This window comes from Tachypleus tridentatus, chromosome 8 (genome assembly GCF_004210375.1).
Source record: "Tachypleus tridentatus isolate NWPU-2018 chromosome 8, ASM421037v1, whole genome shotgun sequence".
In the NCBI taxonomy this organism is placed as follows: Eukaryota; Metazoa; Arthropoda; class Merostomata; order Xiphosura; family Limulidae; genus Tachypleus; species Tachypleus tridentatus.
In genome coordinates this window covers 77,708,836-77,725,883 of record NC_134832.1, presented here as the reverse complement: position 1 = coordinate 77,725,883, position 17,048 = coordinate 77,708,836, and the positions used below count along the sequence as shown (strand labels likewise).

The 17,048-nt window shown below is 30.1% G+C and overlaps 1 protein-coding gene across 7 annotated transcripts; it reads right to left on the bottom strand.

The window, feature by feature from the left end:
- Window positions 1-454: 454 nt before the first annotated feature.
- Window positions 455-16,005, bottom strand: LOC143222735 (WD repeat-containing protein 25-like). 7 transcript variants are annotated; one of them, XR_013012447.1, is made up of 7 exons: window positions 15,882-16,000; window positions 12,932-13,475; window positions 8,376-9,445; window positions 7,192-7,358; window positions 3,406-3,603; window positions 2,203-2,343; window positions 455-1,004 (listed from the first exon to the last, which is right to left on the bottom strand). XR_013012447.1 is itself a non-coding variant. In XM_076449659.1 (7 exons), exons 3-7 carry the CDS (start codon window positions 9,394-9,396, stop codon window positions 783-785), a joined length of 1,704 nt encoding a protein of 567 aa, XP_076305774.1. In that variant the 5' UTR covers window positions 9,397-9,445; window positions 13,377-13,475; window positions 15,882-16,002; the 3' UTR covers window positions 455-782. The 7 variants fall into 7 exon arrangements, 6 of the variants coding, with proteins under 6 accessions (XP_076305774.1, XP_076305776.1, XP_076305775.1 ...); XM_076449659.1 differs by having other exon boundaries at window positions 3,466-3,603; window positions 8,361-9,445; window positions 13,377-13,475; window positions 15,882-16,002; XM_076449661.1 differs by having other exon boundaries at window positions 3,466-3,603; window positions 15,882-15,992.
- Between the last annotated feature and the right edge of the window lie 1,043 nt (window positions 16,006-17,048).

The window sequence follows — 17,048 nt, the reverse complement described above, 5'->3', positions numbered from 1 at the left end:
AAGTAGAAAAACAAGGAAGCAACTCGACTTGAGACACCAAAGCATCTTATCAGGGATAGGAGAAAAGCCAGGCATGAAGATGTAGAGCATGTAGACTGGGATGTTGAATATGGGATCATGAGATTGACAAAGAAGGAATGAAGAAAACTGAAGAGGCACAGGTGGGGATGGGAGCAGTTGATATAACATTGGAAACCAAGGTTGAGCCAGACAGTTGGGAGCAATCAAGAGAACCTGACAAAGAGTGGAGTGGAGAAGAAAAATCATCCACTGAAAAAATTAGATAGAAGGGTACATAATAAAGATACTTGTGGGACCAATCCTGGCTGAAGGTATCAAATTCAAAACCTGTGGTTGTAACTACACTCCATACTGAACAGCTTGACTGTTTTTTTCACAAAGGAAGGTTTTCACATGCCTCAATATAAAATCCAATTAATCTGGCATGAACAGATTTATAGTTAATTTCAAAACCAAATTTTAATAGTGTGAACAAATTAGTAGAAGCTTAGTTTACAACTCCATATAAATAAAAGAAAAAAAACATTTTCAAGTTGCTTAGTATTTTTTGTAAATACCAATTTCAGTGAATATAAGTTTTTAAAATGGGAATTACAAAAAATTTTAAAATAAATGTAAAAGATAGCAACATACTAGGACAAAACCTAAAGAATTTACAACTATGGGAAAACTTTTACTAAAAAACAGTTTTTGTGTGAATACAAATACATCACAGTGATTTTACATAACCAAACATATATTCAGTATTTATACATTATATATTACTGGCAAATTTTTATGTCTCCATTCCATGTTCCTATGGCAACTCTACTAAACAATACAGGATGCCAAGCAACACAAGTTGTTGGTGAACTTCCACAGTATAACTTTCGAAGTAATCTTGTACTTTTGGTATCATACACATACAGGTGACCTTCTAAGTCTCCACTAATCACCATTGTGCTGTCAGGACTAATGTCACACCCTATGCTGTAACCTGATACCTGTTTTTGAAGAAGGGTTAAGATTATGAACAATGCCTTTGACCTGCTATTTTAAACCGTGATCAAATATTGCACTATTGTCTTTACCATACTTGCCATGAAATGTATGTCATATCTCTTTTACAATGTTGACATTTCCAATAGCATGCTGTTTATAAAGGCTTAAAGGTTTTTAAGCAAAAATTTAGGATATTCCCCTGTTTACACTGAAAATCCATGATAATTGGTTCTTAGACAGCCATTATAACTCAACATAGTTTTATTTTTGTAGTGTATTTTTAATAGTAATATTTTCATTTACTCAACAAAATGTTATTCTAATCACTACTCTAATGAAAATTTTAGGCTCTCATATTCATACAGTTATGTGACTCATGATATTTCTGAAAAAAAAGTTAGGAGTTTGTCAAGTTTTTGCTTTAATTCAGTAAAGACATTAATGATACACTATTTCTCATGTATTGTTTTACTATAATAGCTGAATTTTATTATATGTGTGTATTACAGCGTATGTCAACTCTACTATCTACTTGCTAAGACAGTGTATTTTAGTGACTCAGGTATAAACATTTCTATTTAAACTTTTTAATTCTTTTAGAAAATAGTAAGTAACGAAAAATAGATTTGAAGCTCAAGTATCAACTTGGAAGATCTTGTAATAATATATAAAATTAAAATTAAAAAAGGGGGGTTCAAAATGGAATAAATCAGGTAGACAATGAACATAATGAGGTGAATAGCTCAGATATATTTTTTCCTACTTGTTTCTCTTATTTACTATAATGTTTTTCTATGTACTGCTTTTTGAATTAGTCCCATATCAGCTGAATTATATTAGTGAGTAGTCTATTCATACACATATATATATTAGCTTCACACAAATTCTTACTATACAGATTATTAACAGCATTGGTGTTTCCCTGCAACTTGTCAAGCAAAAATATGTCTAAATAAGAAAAACTTTCTGACAGTATCAATATGATAAAGAAAAAGTTTAAAAACAAACAAAATCAACCTAATTTTAGAAATGATATTACTATATACACATTAAAAAAAGTCACATGTACTTTACTTCTTAAATAGCAGCCATCATCAATTGATGCTGTTACCTATAACATTCCCACTGTTTAAGAGTTAATGAACTATGGTGTATCAGAGGTCCAGATGTATTGAAATAAAAAGTGATGGAAAAACCTACCTTGTGCCCTTCATATCTTTTCTTCTTATTCATTTTGTATGGATGGATTGTAGAAAATATTGCAATGTAGTTCCCATTTGTTTGTGCAATGAAATATTGTCCTAATGGATCTACCCGTAAGCAAGGGCAAGTGTACCTTTCCTGCAGCAAATCACATACATACACATTATAACAAAGTTTTATCTCTATGACACATGAGTATAAAAAAAACATTTACATGAGGTGAAAGCATTGCCAATACGGGATATTTCAAAAAGCTTGAACAAACCTTTAAGGAATTTGAAATTTGCCAAACTCTTTAACTTAAGATAATTAACCTGTTAGTTTAACATTCTTTTAGCCAAATCAAACAACGAATCCATTGTAGCCAAACACTGCATAATTTGATACATTTCAGGTTGTTTACTCAGGTCAAAGTATTCATTAAGTAGTGTATCACATACAATGCATCTACAGTGAGAAATATGTTTGGGAATTAATAATTTGTGTTCAATATTTATTATACATACAATAAATGGTTAAACATTTACCCATCACACATACATACCTTGTACCCACCATCAGTTGTAATAACTACCAATCTGCTAATAAGTATAATTACATATAGGAATTGTTAAGTTGGAATGGAAGTTTTCTTGCTAGAGGAAAATATGTTGCATTATACATTTATAGAAATCTTAACTACTAATTTTTGCTAATTATTTGAAATAAGGAGAACAAACCCACATTGTGAAGTCTTTCCTCTATATATGTATTCATGGTTTATCAAAACGTTCAGTATTTCATGAATTTGTTTAAAGAGGATAATTAGTTTGAAAACAACAGACAGGACTGACATACTTTGAAGTCAATAAATAAACAAATGTAAACAACCTATAACATATATGTCTATCCAATTTAATGTCACAAACATAATAGTAAGTATTAATTTCATGATCATGAAATGAGTAATTAAGGTGTTTATCATCACAAAAATCAATAACTTGTTTTCAAAACAATTACTGGCCTTTTCAGAAACACAATGTTATAAATATAATTAATCTACAAAGAAAAAACCAGAAATGATTGAAGATACCATTATTTTATATGCCAAGGAATAATCCATAACACAAGTACAACAGATATTATGTAAAAGCCCAAAAAATGAGGTTTAAAATAAATAGAACACAGCATTGCCATTTGGCATAATAGTATAATTTTTACCTAGTTTTAAGCAGAGACAGATTATTACAACCTTGAAAAGATTCTCCAAGTAATATTTACATGATAAATTTGATTAGATAACAGAGCTCCTGATCTCCAATCCCAAGCCATTAATGTTCTGTCAGAAGAGTCACGACTAACAATTTCAGAGCTACATAAAAATGTCCTTCCTCCAGGTAAAAAGACTATGTCCAAAATCTGAAATCAAAAGATGATGTGAAATAAGTTGGAACTTGGGTATAAAAACCAAAATTAAAAGTAACAAATATTTTCTTGCTTTTGAAGCTCGTATGTCATGCTGTGTTACAGCCTACAAAGTCATAATTTTTCTCTTGATTTATGACATACACACATTTTAGTAACATCACAACAGTACAAATTGCAGAATTAAGTGCCCTTTATGTGATATCATTTTAATGTCTACTGACTGACTGAACAACTCACTATTGTGTTTGGTCCTTTTCAGGGAAAATACCCTAATAAGTACTTTGAAAATGCAGACCTTTTATCATAAGGGTCAAACTGGGAAAGACAAAGTTAAGTGAATTTTGAGGAAAGGTAGATTACCATGACAAAATGGAAATATTTTGACTAGCTTTAGGGGAAAAATGAAAGTCCAAGGGTGGGATATCGGTAAGTCGTCGGACTTACAGTGCTAAAATTAGGGTCTGAATTCTCCTTGGTGGACACAACAGATAGCTTGAGATGGCTTTGCTATAAAAAAATACAAAAGATTATTTGCAAGTGTGACTTGTTTCCATTGTAAAACACATCAGGAAATGATGTTAGATATAAACATTTGACAGGTGTTTTTTTAAAGGAAAACTATATATTAAGTATTGATAGTGAAATACAGCCATGGTATGAAAACTGATTAGCAAAAAAAAGTTGTTAAATAGAAAGAACTAAAATGATAAAAACAAACATAGAAAATTATCATAATTAATATCAAATACTGAGAAAGATTAAAAGTAAAAATAAGGAATTTATACTACACATAGAAAGAAAAACTTATTTGTCATATAGGAAACTAGTTAATGCTCAAACATCACCAATTTCAGAATGTAGATTTATTCCACAGGATTGAATGGCATTTAAAGTATAAACTCAAAAGGCTTCTTTCATTTCTTTACCAGTTTTAGTCTCAAAACCAGTTTAAAAACATATAAGACTTACATTACTAAATAAAATGACCTGAATGGTTAAAGTGTTGGGCAACAGAGAGACCTTTCTTAGTGTTTTATAGAAAATTTATGGTTGTTGAAATGCTTCCTTAGAGTTGTTTGCATTTATCCTGCTTGTCATTGCCTGGTAAATGGTAGTGTGTATTGTGCAAGTAACTTCTTTAGTAAGATTAGAGCATTTCTGGTTGAACTTGTTATAGAAAAGTAAGCATTTTTTGTGGACTTACATGATAGACAACTAACTTTATTACATGGATATCTAAGAATTCTGCTATTTTGGAAGAAGACAATAGGAATTTAAATAAATAAAAAAAGTCATAAATGATTATTTATTTGTAGTAAATAGAAATGTTTTTTAAAGTTTTAAACATTTCAGTTTAAAATAATAGGCAATAACAAGAGGAATTGCATTTGTTGTTTTTTTTAGTATTATACTTTTTAAAGATAATTTTAACTTTTTCATTCCATGTGTCAACTTACATATCTTTACAGTTTTTTTTTCTAACGGTTTATTTTAGATCCTCAAATATGTCTTCTGTAACTTGTTTCAGCAATACAAATTTTATTGATTCAGAGCACTTGACAGTAAGTAATGTTCTGTTTAGTGTGGGTGGAGTGAAATGTTCTTTAACATAAATGCTGTAATCTGTTAGTACCTTTTATGTATAAGCAAGCATGCAAAAGGTTGTCATTTAAAGAAACAATAGCAGTATCAATAAAAGTAATTTGGGTAAGGAAGTAATCAGATGTAAATTTGACTATTTTGTAAAAGGTTTTAGCATAAGAAAAAAGTAAAAGTAATTAAGAACCAACTGTCCAAAATAAAAATAGCATTTCAAAGAGTGAGATTTCACAGCATTTTTTTTGTAACAGTTTGCTTGCAATATGTTGGCATAATTAGGAACCATAATAGTACCCACTGCAGTACTGTTAATCTGAATATAATGTTCTTTATTCATTTCAAAGTTGTTTAGAGATAAGAGAAGACTGTCAAGATGAAACTTTGTAGAATGGACGGCAACTGCCTGTTGTGGAAACACAAGTGTAGAGGACGATGTTTTAAAAGTCTTCTGCCTTTTGTCTTCAGGTCAGTGTGTGTGTAGGTGGTGTTGATCTTTTATAGTGTCCTGGAGGATTGTGGGGAGCATGTTATGATTGGTTAGATTATCACTGTTTCTGATTGAAGAAGAGATTTCCTGTAAATTCAACCAATGGCAGCTGCAGGTTACTCATCTCTAATCCAGAATCTCTGTTTAGTGAAGGTTTAATAGTGTTAATATAAAATGATTCTTTGATTTTTCTTGTTTGCCAGAATTTGTCTGTGAAAACACAAAATTCAGCCATTGCAGAGCATGCCATGTCAACTGGACACAGAATGAACTGGGAGAAAAGTAGAATCATCAACACACTGAATCTACAGGAAATCTCTCCTCCAATCAGGAACAGTGATAATCCAACTAATCATAACGCCCTCCACAATACACCAGGACACTATAAAAGACTGACAACACTTTACACACACACACTGCCCTGAAAACGAAAGGAAGATTTTTGAAACATTATCCTCTACACTTGTGTCTCCACAACAGACAGTTGCCATCCATTCTACAAAGTTCCATCATGAAAACTCTGCAAAAACAATCTATCAAAGAAAGACTGTCAAGGTTTATTTCTTTTTGGTATTCAGTTAAATTGAAATAGTTTAAGGCAGATTTTGGAACTTCAATTCTTTCAGTTGTAGAGTACTAGTTGAAGGAAAAAAATGTATTTTATTAACACTGAAAAATATCTCCCTGTTGCCCAACACTTCAACCTACCTAATCATTATATTTAATGGCAATTCTTAAAAGTATTTAAACTTAATTTAAAACTAAAGCTGATAAAGAAATGAAAGAAGCCTATTTGATTTCCACTTTTAGATACTGTCCAATCCAACTCAAAGATTTTCAACCATTAATTAATTCCTTATTTGAAAAAGTTTTTTCCTTTCCAATGTGTGGTATAAATTATTTCATTTTACACCAAATCTTTCTTAATACTTAATATTTATTTATGACAATTTTCCATGTTTGTTTTGTCCTTTTAGTTCTATCTACTTAAAAGTTTTCTTGCTATTCAATTTTCATATCATATCTTTCTTTCACTTTATTATTCAATATGAATAAAATATTTCTAACCTTTTTATGTCTAATACTCTCATTTTCTGTTGTATTGCACAATGGAAATAAGCCAAACCAGCAATATTCCTTTGAAAAATAATTAAAACATTTGCAATTTGTCATGGTAATCCACCATGATGTTACTCAATCTATTTTTAGTAATTCCCAGTTTGCTCCTGATGGAAAAAGTATAACTTTTGAAAACATTTGGGTTATGGAGTGCCATATATTTGCCAACTGATTTCTTTTTAAATTTACATAACTGAATCAGCATCGCAAACTTCTTTTTTTATTATTGTAAAAATGGAAAGATAAAAGGTGTGTTCTGTTGTTATGTAATAAACTCATTTAAATGTATATGTAATGGTTACTACACATTGAACAAAACCTCCAAATATTTTAAGTAGAGTTAATCTTCTGAACTGGTAAAGTGAAAGTTTCACCTGGCCACAAGTTGACTTGTATTTCATTATTGCTGAAGTAGGTTGAATACGACTGTCCCAAGCAGCAACAATATCTTTACTTCCTGTTAGAAATATTTCCTCATCATCAGGACAAACTTGAACACTTGTGACATAGCTTTGATGTTGACAGGTATATTCTATTTGACCTGAAGTTTCCAAAATCAGAGGAATATAATAAAAATACACACACACACATATACACCAGTAACATAAATGTCATTGGATATGATAATTTCTTACATATTAAACATTTTGTATCTTTGTTATTTTTATCCTCAAATAACAGCATATTTGTTTTTAACAATTACAAGAAGAATACATCTAATAATTCATCTGTATCATAAATTTCTGGTTATTTTATTTTGAACTTAGTTCTGATGTGCTAAAACTTACTAAAGAATATGATTATTAGTGTAGGTGTAAACAGAATATCATTAAATCACAAAGATGTATCTAAAATAGCATTTTTTAACACATCAAGTATCTTACATATCACAAATTCACTAATCTCTAACCTTAACACATTTCTCTCATCTGTTGTTTTTTTCAGTCTAACTTCAGACCTTAAGACTGTGTTGCCTGACCATGAGATTACAAGTCACATGGCTACCTATTAAACATTTGTTTTGCATAATTAATCACAAACTTAAAATTTATCCATCTCCACTGGGAAAACCTCACATTGGTGTCTTAATGTAAAAAATGGTTTCTTTTAATATTTAACGAGATAGTGTTTACAGCAAATAACTCACAGTTGAACTAAATAAAAGGAATAATAATATAGAAATGAGAACATCATAACTAAAAATAAAATAGAAACTGCTACCTAATAATTTAAACAAAGTTTTCTACAACAAAAAAACTTTGTGATCTTTGTTTACCCTCCCCAAAATCACCTTAAACTGATAGATGGTGTATTATCTGTTCTACAGGTATTTCTACTTTATAAAAATCTGAATATGGAAATGAAAGAAATATATTCCTTACATGTGTCATACAGTGTTGAAAGGTATAGATATATATATATATATGTGTGTGTGTGTGTGTGTGTGTGTGTGTGTGTCTACTAGCTTGAAACATTTTTTAAAGAAATATTATTTCAATACAAAATAACTTCATATAGAAAAAGTATTACAAAAGAAATTAACCTTTAATTTCTTTACCTGTCAGGACATTAGTCAAATGAGCAGTCATATCATAGCTTCCAGAAAAAGACTTGGTTCCTGATAATGTCCACACTGCACTTCTGATACCTTCTTGGTGTACAGACAGTTCTTGCAGACAGGCTTTATCAAGTGTGTTCCATACTTTAAGAATCTTATCCAATGAGGATGACAAAAGCAAGTGGCTGTACTCAGCTTTGTTCCACTGTAGAGAAGTAACAGAACTATGATGGTAACCAAGCTGGTAATCAGTTCTTCTTGGTGCTTTACATGGGGCATTTGATTTAATGTGTGCATGAATCTTTGGATGCTTAAAGAATAACCCTTCTTCTACAATACTTTTAATGCCTTTGTCATTATGAGGCAGTTCTATGCCTGTCTCTCTAATATTACAATGGTCATAGTCATTTACTTTATCTATCATTTGATTCACATGACAAAAACTGGAATACATGTGATAACCATGCAGCAAATTTTTACTGAAACTTTTTGTAACTTCACTTTGACTTGTACTTGCTTCACATGTGTTAATTCTATGACAAACCTGATCATATGACAAACGGGGCCTTTTATATTCTCTACAATTTAACACAGAACTGTCACTGTGCTCTTTTTTTCGAAAATATCCTTTACTTGGTGTGTGTGTTTGTTTTTTGTCTCTATGGTAAGGCTTAATTTCTGTAGCTTCTGAAACTGGTATTGTGGGTCCATACTGTTCTTTGGCTAAAATTAAGCTATGATCTTCTAAAAGTAAACCTAATTTCACATCTTCAAGCTCTGCCAGCATTTTGACTTCTGCTTCTTCATCATCACTATTATCTTTCAACCCAAAGAAATCTTCACACTTTTCTTCTGGGTTTATGTTCAACAAACCAGCAGAGTTTCTACTCTCATATAATGATGTTTTCTCAAAGGTGTCTTTATCAAACATCTTTCCTTCATGTGAAAAAACACGGTTACAGTCTGAGTTACTATGCTCATCCTCACTACTGCTGTAACACTGAAGAGCTTCCATATTCATTCACTTGTCAGATTCATACACAGCTGCAACTTGTGATGTGTCAATACATCTTAAAAAAGTATCATAATTAGCTAATTGATAATATAAAAAATAGTTACAACAGTCCCATGAAACTAAACAAAGTTGAAACATGCTTTCACATGAAAAAAAAATCACAAGACCAAAAATGCAAGAAAAACTTTCTATGATAAAAGACTAAAAATAAGAAAGCTCTCTTTACATTTTAGGGTCATACAATGTTTTAAATTAAAACTATTCTTTCCTTTGTGGTTGTGTTTTATATTGAATGATAATAAATGATATTATATCAACACTTGTACAAATGTGTAACACTTGAGGTAATATTGCATGTATGGAGGCATGGTATCGAGTGTATAACTTACTATATGTTATACAGAGGTAAAACACTACACATAACATAAGTTTACTGTTTAGTGCAACTGCAAAATACTATGCAACTCAAATTTTTTATTGAATACTATTTTCATGTTTATCCTATTTAAGCAACCTACATGAATAAACTGGATAATTGGCTACTTAATTATTTCTAATTGCAATTGTAATTTGTTTTAAATAACAATATTTCCCTTATTGATAACAATGATAGTAAAATGTGTTTGCATTCTTTAATTATCAATTTATTTGATCTACACAGGATCAGTGGAGGATTACTACACATTTTAAAACCACAATGTTAACCTCGTGATCATTCCTAATTGACATTAGTGATTCATTTGCTAAGAAGAAAATGTCAAGACTGTCTTTAAAATATATTTGTACCAAAATCATTTTAAACTAAATATATTTTTTTTTTTCACAAAATGTTAAATTTCAATCTCCAAGAGCATGTCTATCATATTAAATGAACAGTAATTTGAAAGTTACTTAAATAACAACAACAACAAAAAATTAGGAAAGATTGGTACCATCTGATAACATGTTAGAAAACTGCTGTTTCACAAACTTACAAAGCTAGCAATAATCACCCAGTTCTATATGTTTTCATAACTACATATATTGTATAGAAATATAATACTAAATGTAAATGTATTGTATGAAAACATAATATTAAATGTAGACCTAACTATATGTGTCATACAAAGGTGTCATCTTGTATGTACTCACACCTATGTACATGATATAGAAGGGTAATACTAGTAGTAAATATGGAAGTGTGTTATGCAGGAATATAATGTTATGTGTACAACTGTGTAATTTCATTGAAGTATACATATTTGTGTATAGTGACAACAATGTAAGGCTATATGTAAAAATACCTGTTGTTATTCAGTGGCAGTAATAAAGACAATGGAAAAAATCAATCAGCAGAAAAAAATACAAAAATTACACAAATGGGTAAAAAAGTGCAAAATATATAATTAGATGTGCAAAGCAAACATTATAAGAAAGAATGTAAAGAACAGTAGAACTTAATAGCAAGTGTTGAACAATAATTGGAAACTATTGAATATAAAACTGTGTTTGTAACAATTTAATTATTAACTCAGTTGGATTATATGATTTTAATAATTGACTTAAGCTTGACTTAACTGTTATTAATAGTGTTTCCAAAAATATGCTGACTTTTCAACCTGTTTTTGTAATTTTTCTTTACCTTTTTTCCATTGTCTTTATTACTTAGATTCAATGGTATTATATAATATCAAAGGTACAGATACCCAAGTGTATTATGAGTATTGTGTGGTATTCTCAGACAGGTCTGCTATATAACAGGAAGATTATGCAGAATAATAACGGTATATCTGAATTTAACTAAATGATTGAAATTTAAGCTATGAGGATTAACAAGTTGAAAATGTGACATTAAGTGGAGAGCAATATTTATTTATACAACATAGCAAAACACAACTGTGTACAAATTTGTATAAGACACTAAACATTCACCTTCCTACTAGACCTGTGAATCAGTGAATAGTTGTAGTTTTTCAAGACCTGTATCCATTGAACTATTCACATTATTAAACAAGAATAACTGAGTAGAACCAATACCACATACAAGAACAAACAAACAAACAAAACGACTTCCGTTTTTACTTTTATCCACATCACCATATGACTGTTACTTTCCTAGAACATATACTGGCTGTAACTTCCAGGTATCCACTAGGTTAAGGAAAAACTTATGTTGATTAACTATTCCATAAAATATGCAAAGTTGCAGCAACATTCCAATAGGCAAAGTAAACGCTATCTGCTAGAAAACAACAACACAAAAACAATTGGAATGAAACTATTTCAAAATTTTTTGAGTCATCTGTTAATGTCAAAACTGCATAGAAATATATCAAAAGAAAAACTTCAAAAATGTGTATATTAATATAAATATGTATAAAATATGTTATGCCTACATATCACACGAATGTACACATCAACCAATGAAGAGAGGTGCAATGCTAATGTATGCATAAACACAATTTCATCCATTTACAATATGTATCACTAGGTACAAATATATCTGTATGTAGTCTAGCAATGAAAAATGAGATATCAGCCACATGTATTTTGTACATACCTATATATACAATGCTAAGAGTATTCACTTGCATAAACTGCAGAGGTTTAACAGTAGTTGTAAACTTATGATGTAGTATAGAGAGGTGTAATACTAAGTGTGAACTTTTACTGTGCATAGATATTTTACTAGTTGCAATTAGCTGTGTCTATTGTATGAAAGTGTAATACTATGTGTAAATGTACGTAGAGTATCGAAGTGTACAAATATATGTGAGCATTGTTCTCAAATGTAACACTAGTTGTAAACATCTCTTTAACTGGGTAAATAATTAAGTAAAAATCTACTATGTGATGGAATGCCTATGTTGCATCCACCATGAATTATGGAACTCTGGATTTAAACATTACAAACCTTCAAGCTTCCTGCTTAGCCACCAGGGAATGGGTATAAACATATGGACATGTGCCAAACAAAAGTGAAATACTAGGTTTATACATATGCATGTGTATTTGTGGATCCATAATGTTAACATAACAGATTTAAATATCCTCTTATATATTGTTTTTTATATGTAAAAGTACAAACTCAAAACAACTATGCCATATGATACTTTATTCAATGATAGTAAGTTTAAAATTGATATATTTTTATTCAGAATGTTAATAATTTAAAAATATTCAAGCTATAATTTTTTTAAAATCCAGGTATTTAAAATTAAAAATAAATAACCACTTTACCATCAGCACCAGCATTTACTTTTTCTTCAAATTTTAAAATATCTGCATCTAGTTATCAAATGTTTGATTAAACTACCACCTATACAAAAACTGACTGATGATAATTTTTATGCAAAGTCACCTGACAATGGCAAGACTGGCAATGCAAATGATGTTAACACACATGCATTCTTTTGGTGTTTGAGAAACATATCAGTGAGGTTCATAAAAATTAAATTATTCTATTTCTGAAAATATCTGATAAGAAACCATGATTTGTTTTTAATCTGGCCATATTTACAGTCAAAAATGAAATATTTTTAATTTCATTGAAGTGTCATACCTTGAGTGCATAGATCCATCATTATAAGAACAAAGCATGCTAGTTTCTTTGATGTAATTACAAATACATTTTTTTAAAGTTAAATGACTTCTGTCACTGAGCTTTCAAAACTTTGAAATCTTGTAAACATTTTTTGTCCAGAGTTATACATCAAAATGTAAAACAACCTGCTTTGGCTGAAACTGTTGACTCACACAAGTGTAAGCTAATGCCCTATTAATCAAGTTAAGTTTAATGCCATAACAGGTAAGTTCCCATTTCCATCACCGAAATACTTCTCATTTCCTGGCTTATCCTTGAACTTATAAGATACACCAGCAGATACAATTCAATAATCCATTTCAATTTCTTCACAAGACCTGTGACACATAAAAGAACAACACTGAACTAGCTGCACATAAGAACATTTACAAGTGAGTGTTGCTTTGCCTTCCATTTAGCTTACTTGAATCACAGGATACAGCAACCACAAGTAGTACAGTACTGGCAACAATATAGATTCCTTTTTCACTGAAGTCATTTTGGGTGTATTGTCGTGGAGTACCTTTTGAATTAAAGAATTCTCTTAAAAATCAAGTATTATCATCAGCAAAACTGAAAAACTTCTGACCAAGAAGCTTCCCAATATAATAAAAAAAACTAGAGACTGAAAAAATCCTGAAGAGATCCTACCAGTGGGATCTTAAAATTTCAAAAATCAGGTTATCACCATCTTTTGTCTTAAGAAATTAAGTCAATTTTCCATATATTTTTAACTTTAATTTACCAACTTCTTAAACATAAGACTTACTACTAGATCAATTTTTCTATAAAAAATTATTTTTTTTTTTACTGATACCTTAAACATCAAACTTACTCTTTCATTTCTTAAATATCTAAGCTATCAAAAAATACTTAAATTTAAATTAGACAACATCAGGGTGCCCTCATAAAAAAAGAAAAATTTATTTATAATTATTCTTAATTACAGATTCCAACACTTTGCTCTAACAAAAGTCAAAATTGTCTGTCAAATATTCCTATGAATACTTCATTTTGAAAAATAGATCACATTGGCAATTTTTAAATTCTTCACAATTTAGAAACTTAAGTTGTTAATCATACAGCTAAACAATGAGCTTTCTGATTATTTTGATGTTTTAAGCCTTTAAACTTAATACTCAACCAATTAGGGGCAAACCCTTTTGCAAAATAATTATTATAAAGCCTCCACTAATTCTTTGCTAAGCTATTTTGTAATACAATAAATCTTATTAGCTTTACACTCCGAAAGTTTGTCAAGTTTTATTAGAAATGATTATTTTTTCAACAAAAATTACCATAATTTATAAAGATTTTGGTTTGTTTACAAGTTTCTTTTTCCATCTTCATTATGAGACATGTAATATTATATTCTTTATGTAAATTTTTGGTCACTTACATGATATTTACCCAAAGTATTTTGTATTTTTTACCTAAAGATAAAGAGTGTCATTCTGAGATGTTGTTTCATGTCTATGCACTTGTTTGTTTTTGAATTTTGTACAAAGCTTCATGAGGCCTACCTGTGCTAGCTGTTCCCAATTTAGCAGTGTAAATCTAGAAGGAAGGCAGCTAGTCATCACCACCCACTGCCAACTCTTGGGCTACTCTTTTGTTAATAAATAGTAGGATTGACCATCACATTATAATGCCCACACAGCTGAAAGGGTTAGCATGTTTGGTGCAATGGGAATTCAAAACCATGACTCTCAGATTACATGTTCAGCACCTTAACCACTAGTCCATGCTGGGTCACTGTGCACTTAAAATATATTTAAAACAAATCTGCTTCATGAAAATAAAAACCTTGAAGTAGTCCTAAATTGAAGGATGACATTTTGCACAGCTGAACAATATTTCTTATAACTTATCTAACTTGAATGAAAAAAAAAAGCAAACACTTAACATCAACAAAATTGAGCTTTTCCACTTTCTTATTTTGTAAATTTCTTCTCGTATATTATTTAGTTTAATATTACACCATAATATATCTAACACAAGTAGCCTCATGTTTTAACATAATACTTCCCATTAACCATTTGTCAATTTCACTATTTGGATAAAAGCATGTAGTTTGTTTCCTTGTGTCTAAAGGTCTGAGTATAACAGTATAATAATATGAAAGTAAATATTTTAATGTATTACTCTTAAAACAATAATTGAATGATATAAGTAGGGTTACTAGACACCCTAATTTTTGTCTTTTTTGTTGTTCCCATTAAAAACTGTAAATATATTAAATTATCTCAGTTTCTCTCTATCTCAGTGTGAATTTGACATGTACAGTTTGTCATTATACAAATTTTCTCTAAATTTTTACTTATAGTATTCCCTGACAAAGTCACTTCATGTGGTACAGTATTCTCTCTATTGTTTTTTAACACCGTATGCATCAATTTATTTGAAATGATCTCATAAACGGGTAGCTTTTATATTTCACTTTTTCATAGCTTATCCTAATAAATTGTAAATTGGGTAAATAATTAAAAACAGAAAGAAATAGTTTGCCCAAATTAACATGAACAAAACTTTTTTTTTCTTACAAGTACGTTCAAAACAATTTTACTTCATTATTTTAACAAGACAAGCTTTTGACATATTTTGTTTGCCTATGGTTTAAAACATTGTGCAATAAGGGTCAGATCGCTTGGCAAGTGTTATTTTAATTTACTATTTCAGTGCAGGATGGAAAAAAAAAATTCCAGTGTTTCACTCCAGAATTTAGATATCTGGTCACCCTATAGCTATATATATTTTTCGAGTGAACATTTGACTTTGTGATCTGCTGACAATCACTTACTTTTTCGACATTTAACAGTAACGTACAATTAATTCTTACTTATGTGTATAATCTACTCCTTAAATATTTTAGCAAAAGATCGATAAAAATTAATATTAGTATTATTATAATAGTAAGCGATATCCTTACAATTTAATTTCGTATTTTACACGTTTCACTTTCACTAGATCAAACCGCTACCCTATGATGACACTATTGCTACTAGGAGTAATATTATTATATACTTTAATTTTCAAGCTTGTTCTAGGCAGGTTAGCAAATGCAGAGAACACAAACTTTAACATGCCTGAAAAAAAAAAAAAGATATAGAAATGAAAGGGCTGATTTATCACATCTTCTATTCCTTATAATAATCTTAAACTTTATTTAAACTTAAAACCTAACCAAGTGCAATTTTCTTGCATTTTTATATTATTTTGATTTTAAACATGAATACATTTCAGCTACTCAAATTTGGATTTCAAAATCCAGTTTTACCAAATATATTTCATTTTGTTAATGACACTTCCAAAATATTTATGAGGCTATGTGAAGGTAAATGTTTTGATTTTTATATAGTAATAATGTCGACAATGAATGGTAATTTGCAAGGTTATTCTATATTATCATGATGTGATATCTCTATAAAACACGTGAAAGTACGACAAATGGATGTTTTCGGTTATCAGTACAATGTTAGGATATTAATGCGTTTTTCACATTTAACGATTGGCATGCATACTATTCTTATTTTCACAAACCTGCAAATATAAACATCATAAAAGTTGTTTGGTTTTGATAAAAGATTCTCCATAATTCAGCCGTCCCTAATTTTGCAGTGTACGATTAGCGAGAAGGCAGCTAGTCATAACTACCCACCGCTAACTCTTGGACTACTCTTTTATCAACGAATCGTGGGATTGACCCTGACTTAATAACGTCCCACGGCTGAAAGGGCGAGCTTGTTTGACGTAACTAAGATGCGAATCCGTGACCCTCAACTTACGAGTCGAGTACCTTAACCACATGCCCATGCCAGGCCAGAAAGTAACATATGACTAGCATTAAAAGCAATGAAAAATGGTCTTCCTTTCACTTATTATGATGTAGCAGTACTATCATGGATATTATTTCAGTAAAGACAAAAAACATAAGTATTTTGTAGAAAATTATTTGTAAATGTTCAGTTTTAATAAAGTATTTAATGTGCAACTCTATTTGGTCACTCACAATTTTCGCATTGTCCAGTGAGAACGTTACCAAACCTACAGTTTTTATTACATCAAACACTAGGCGGAATTCAGGAAACCAAATATT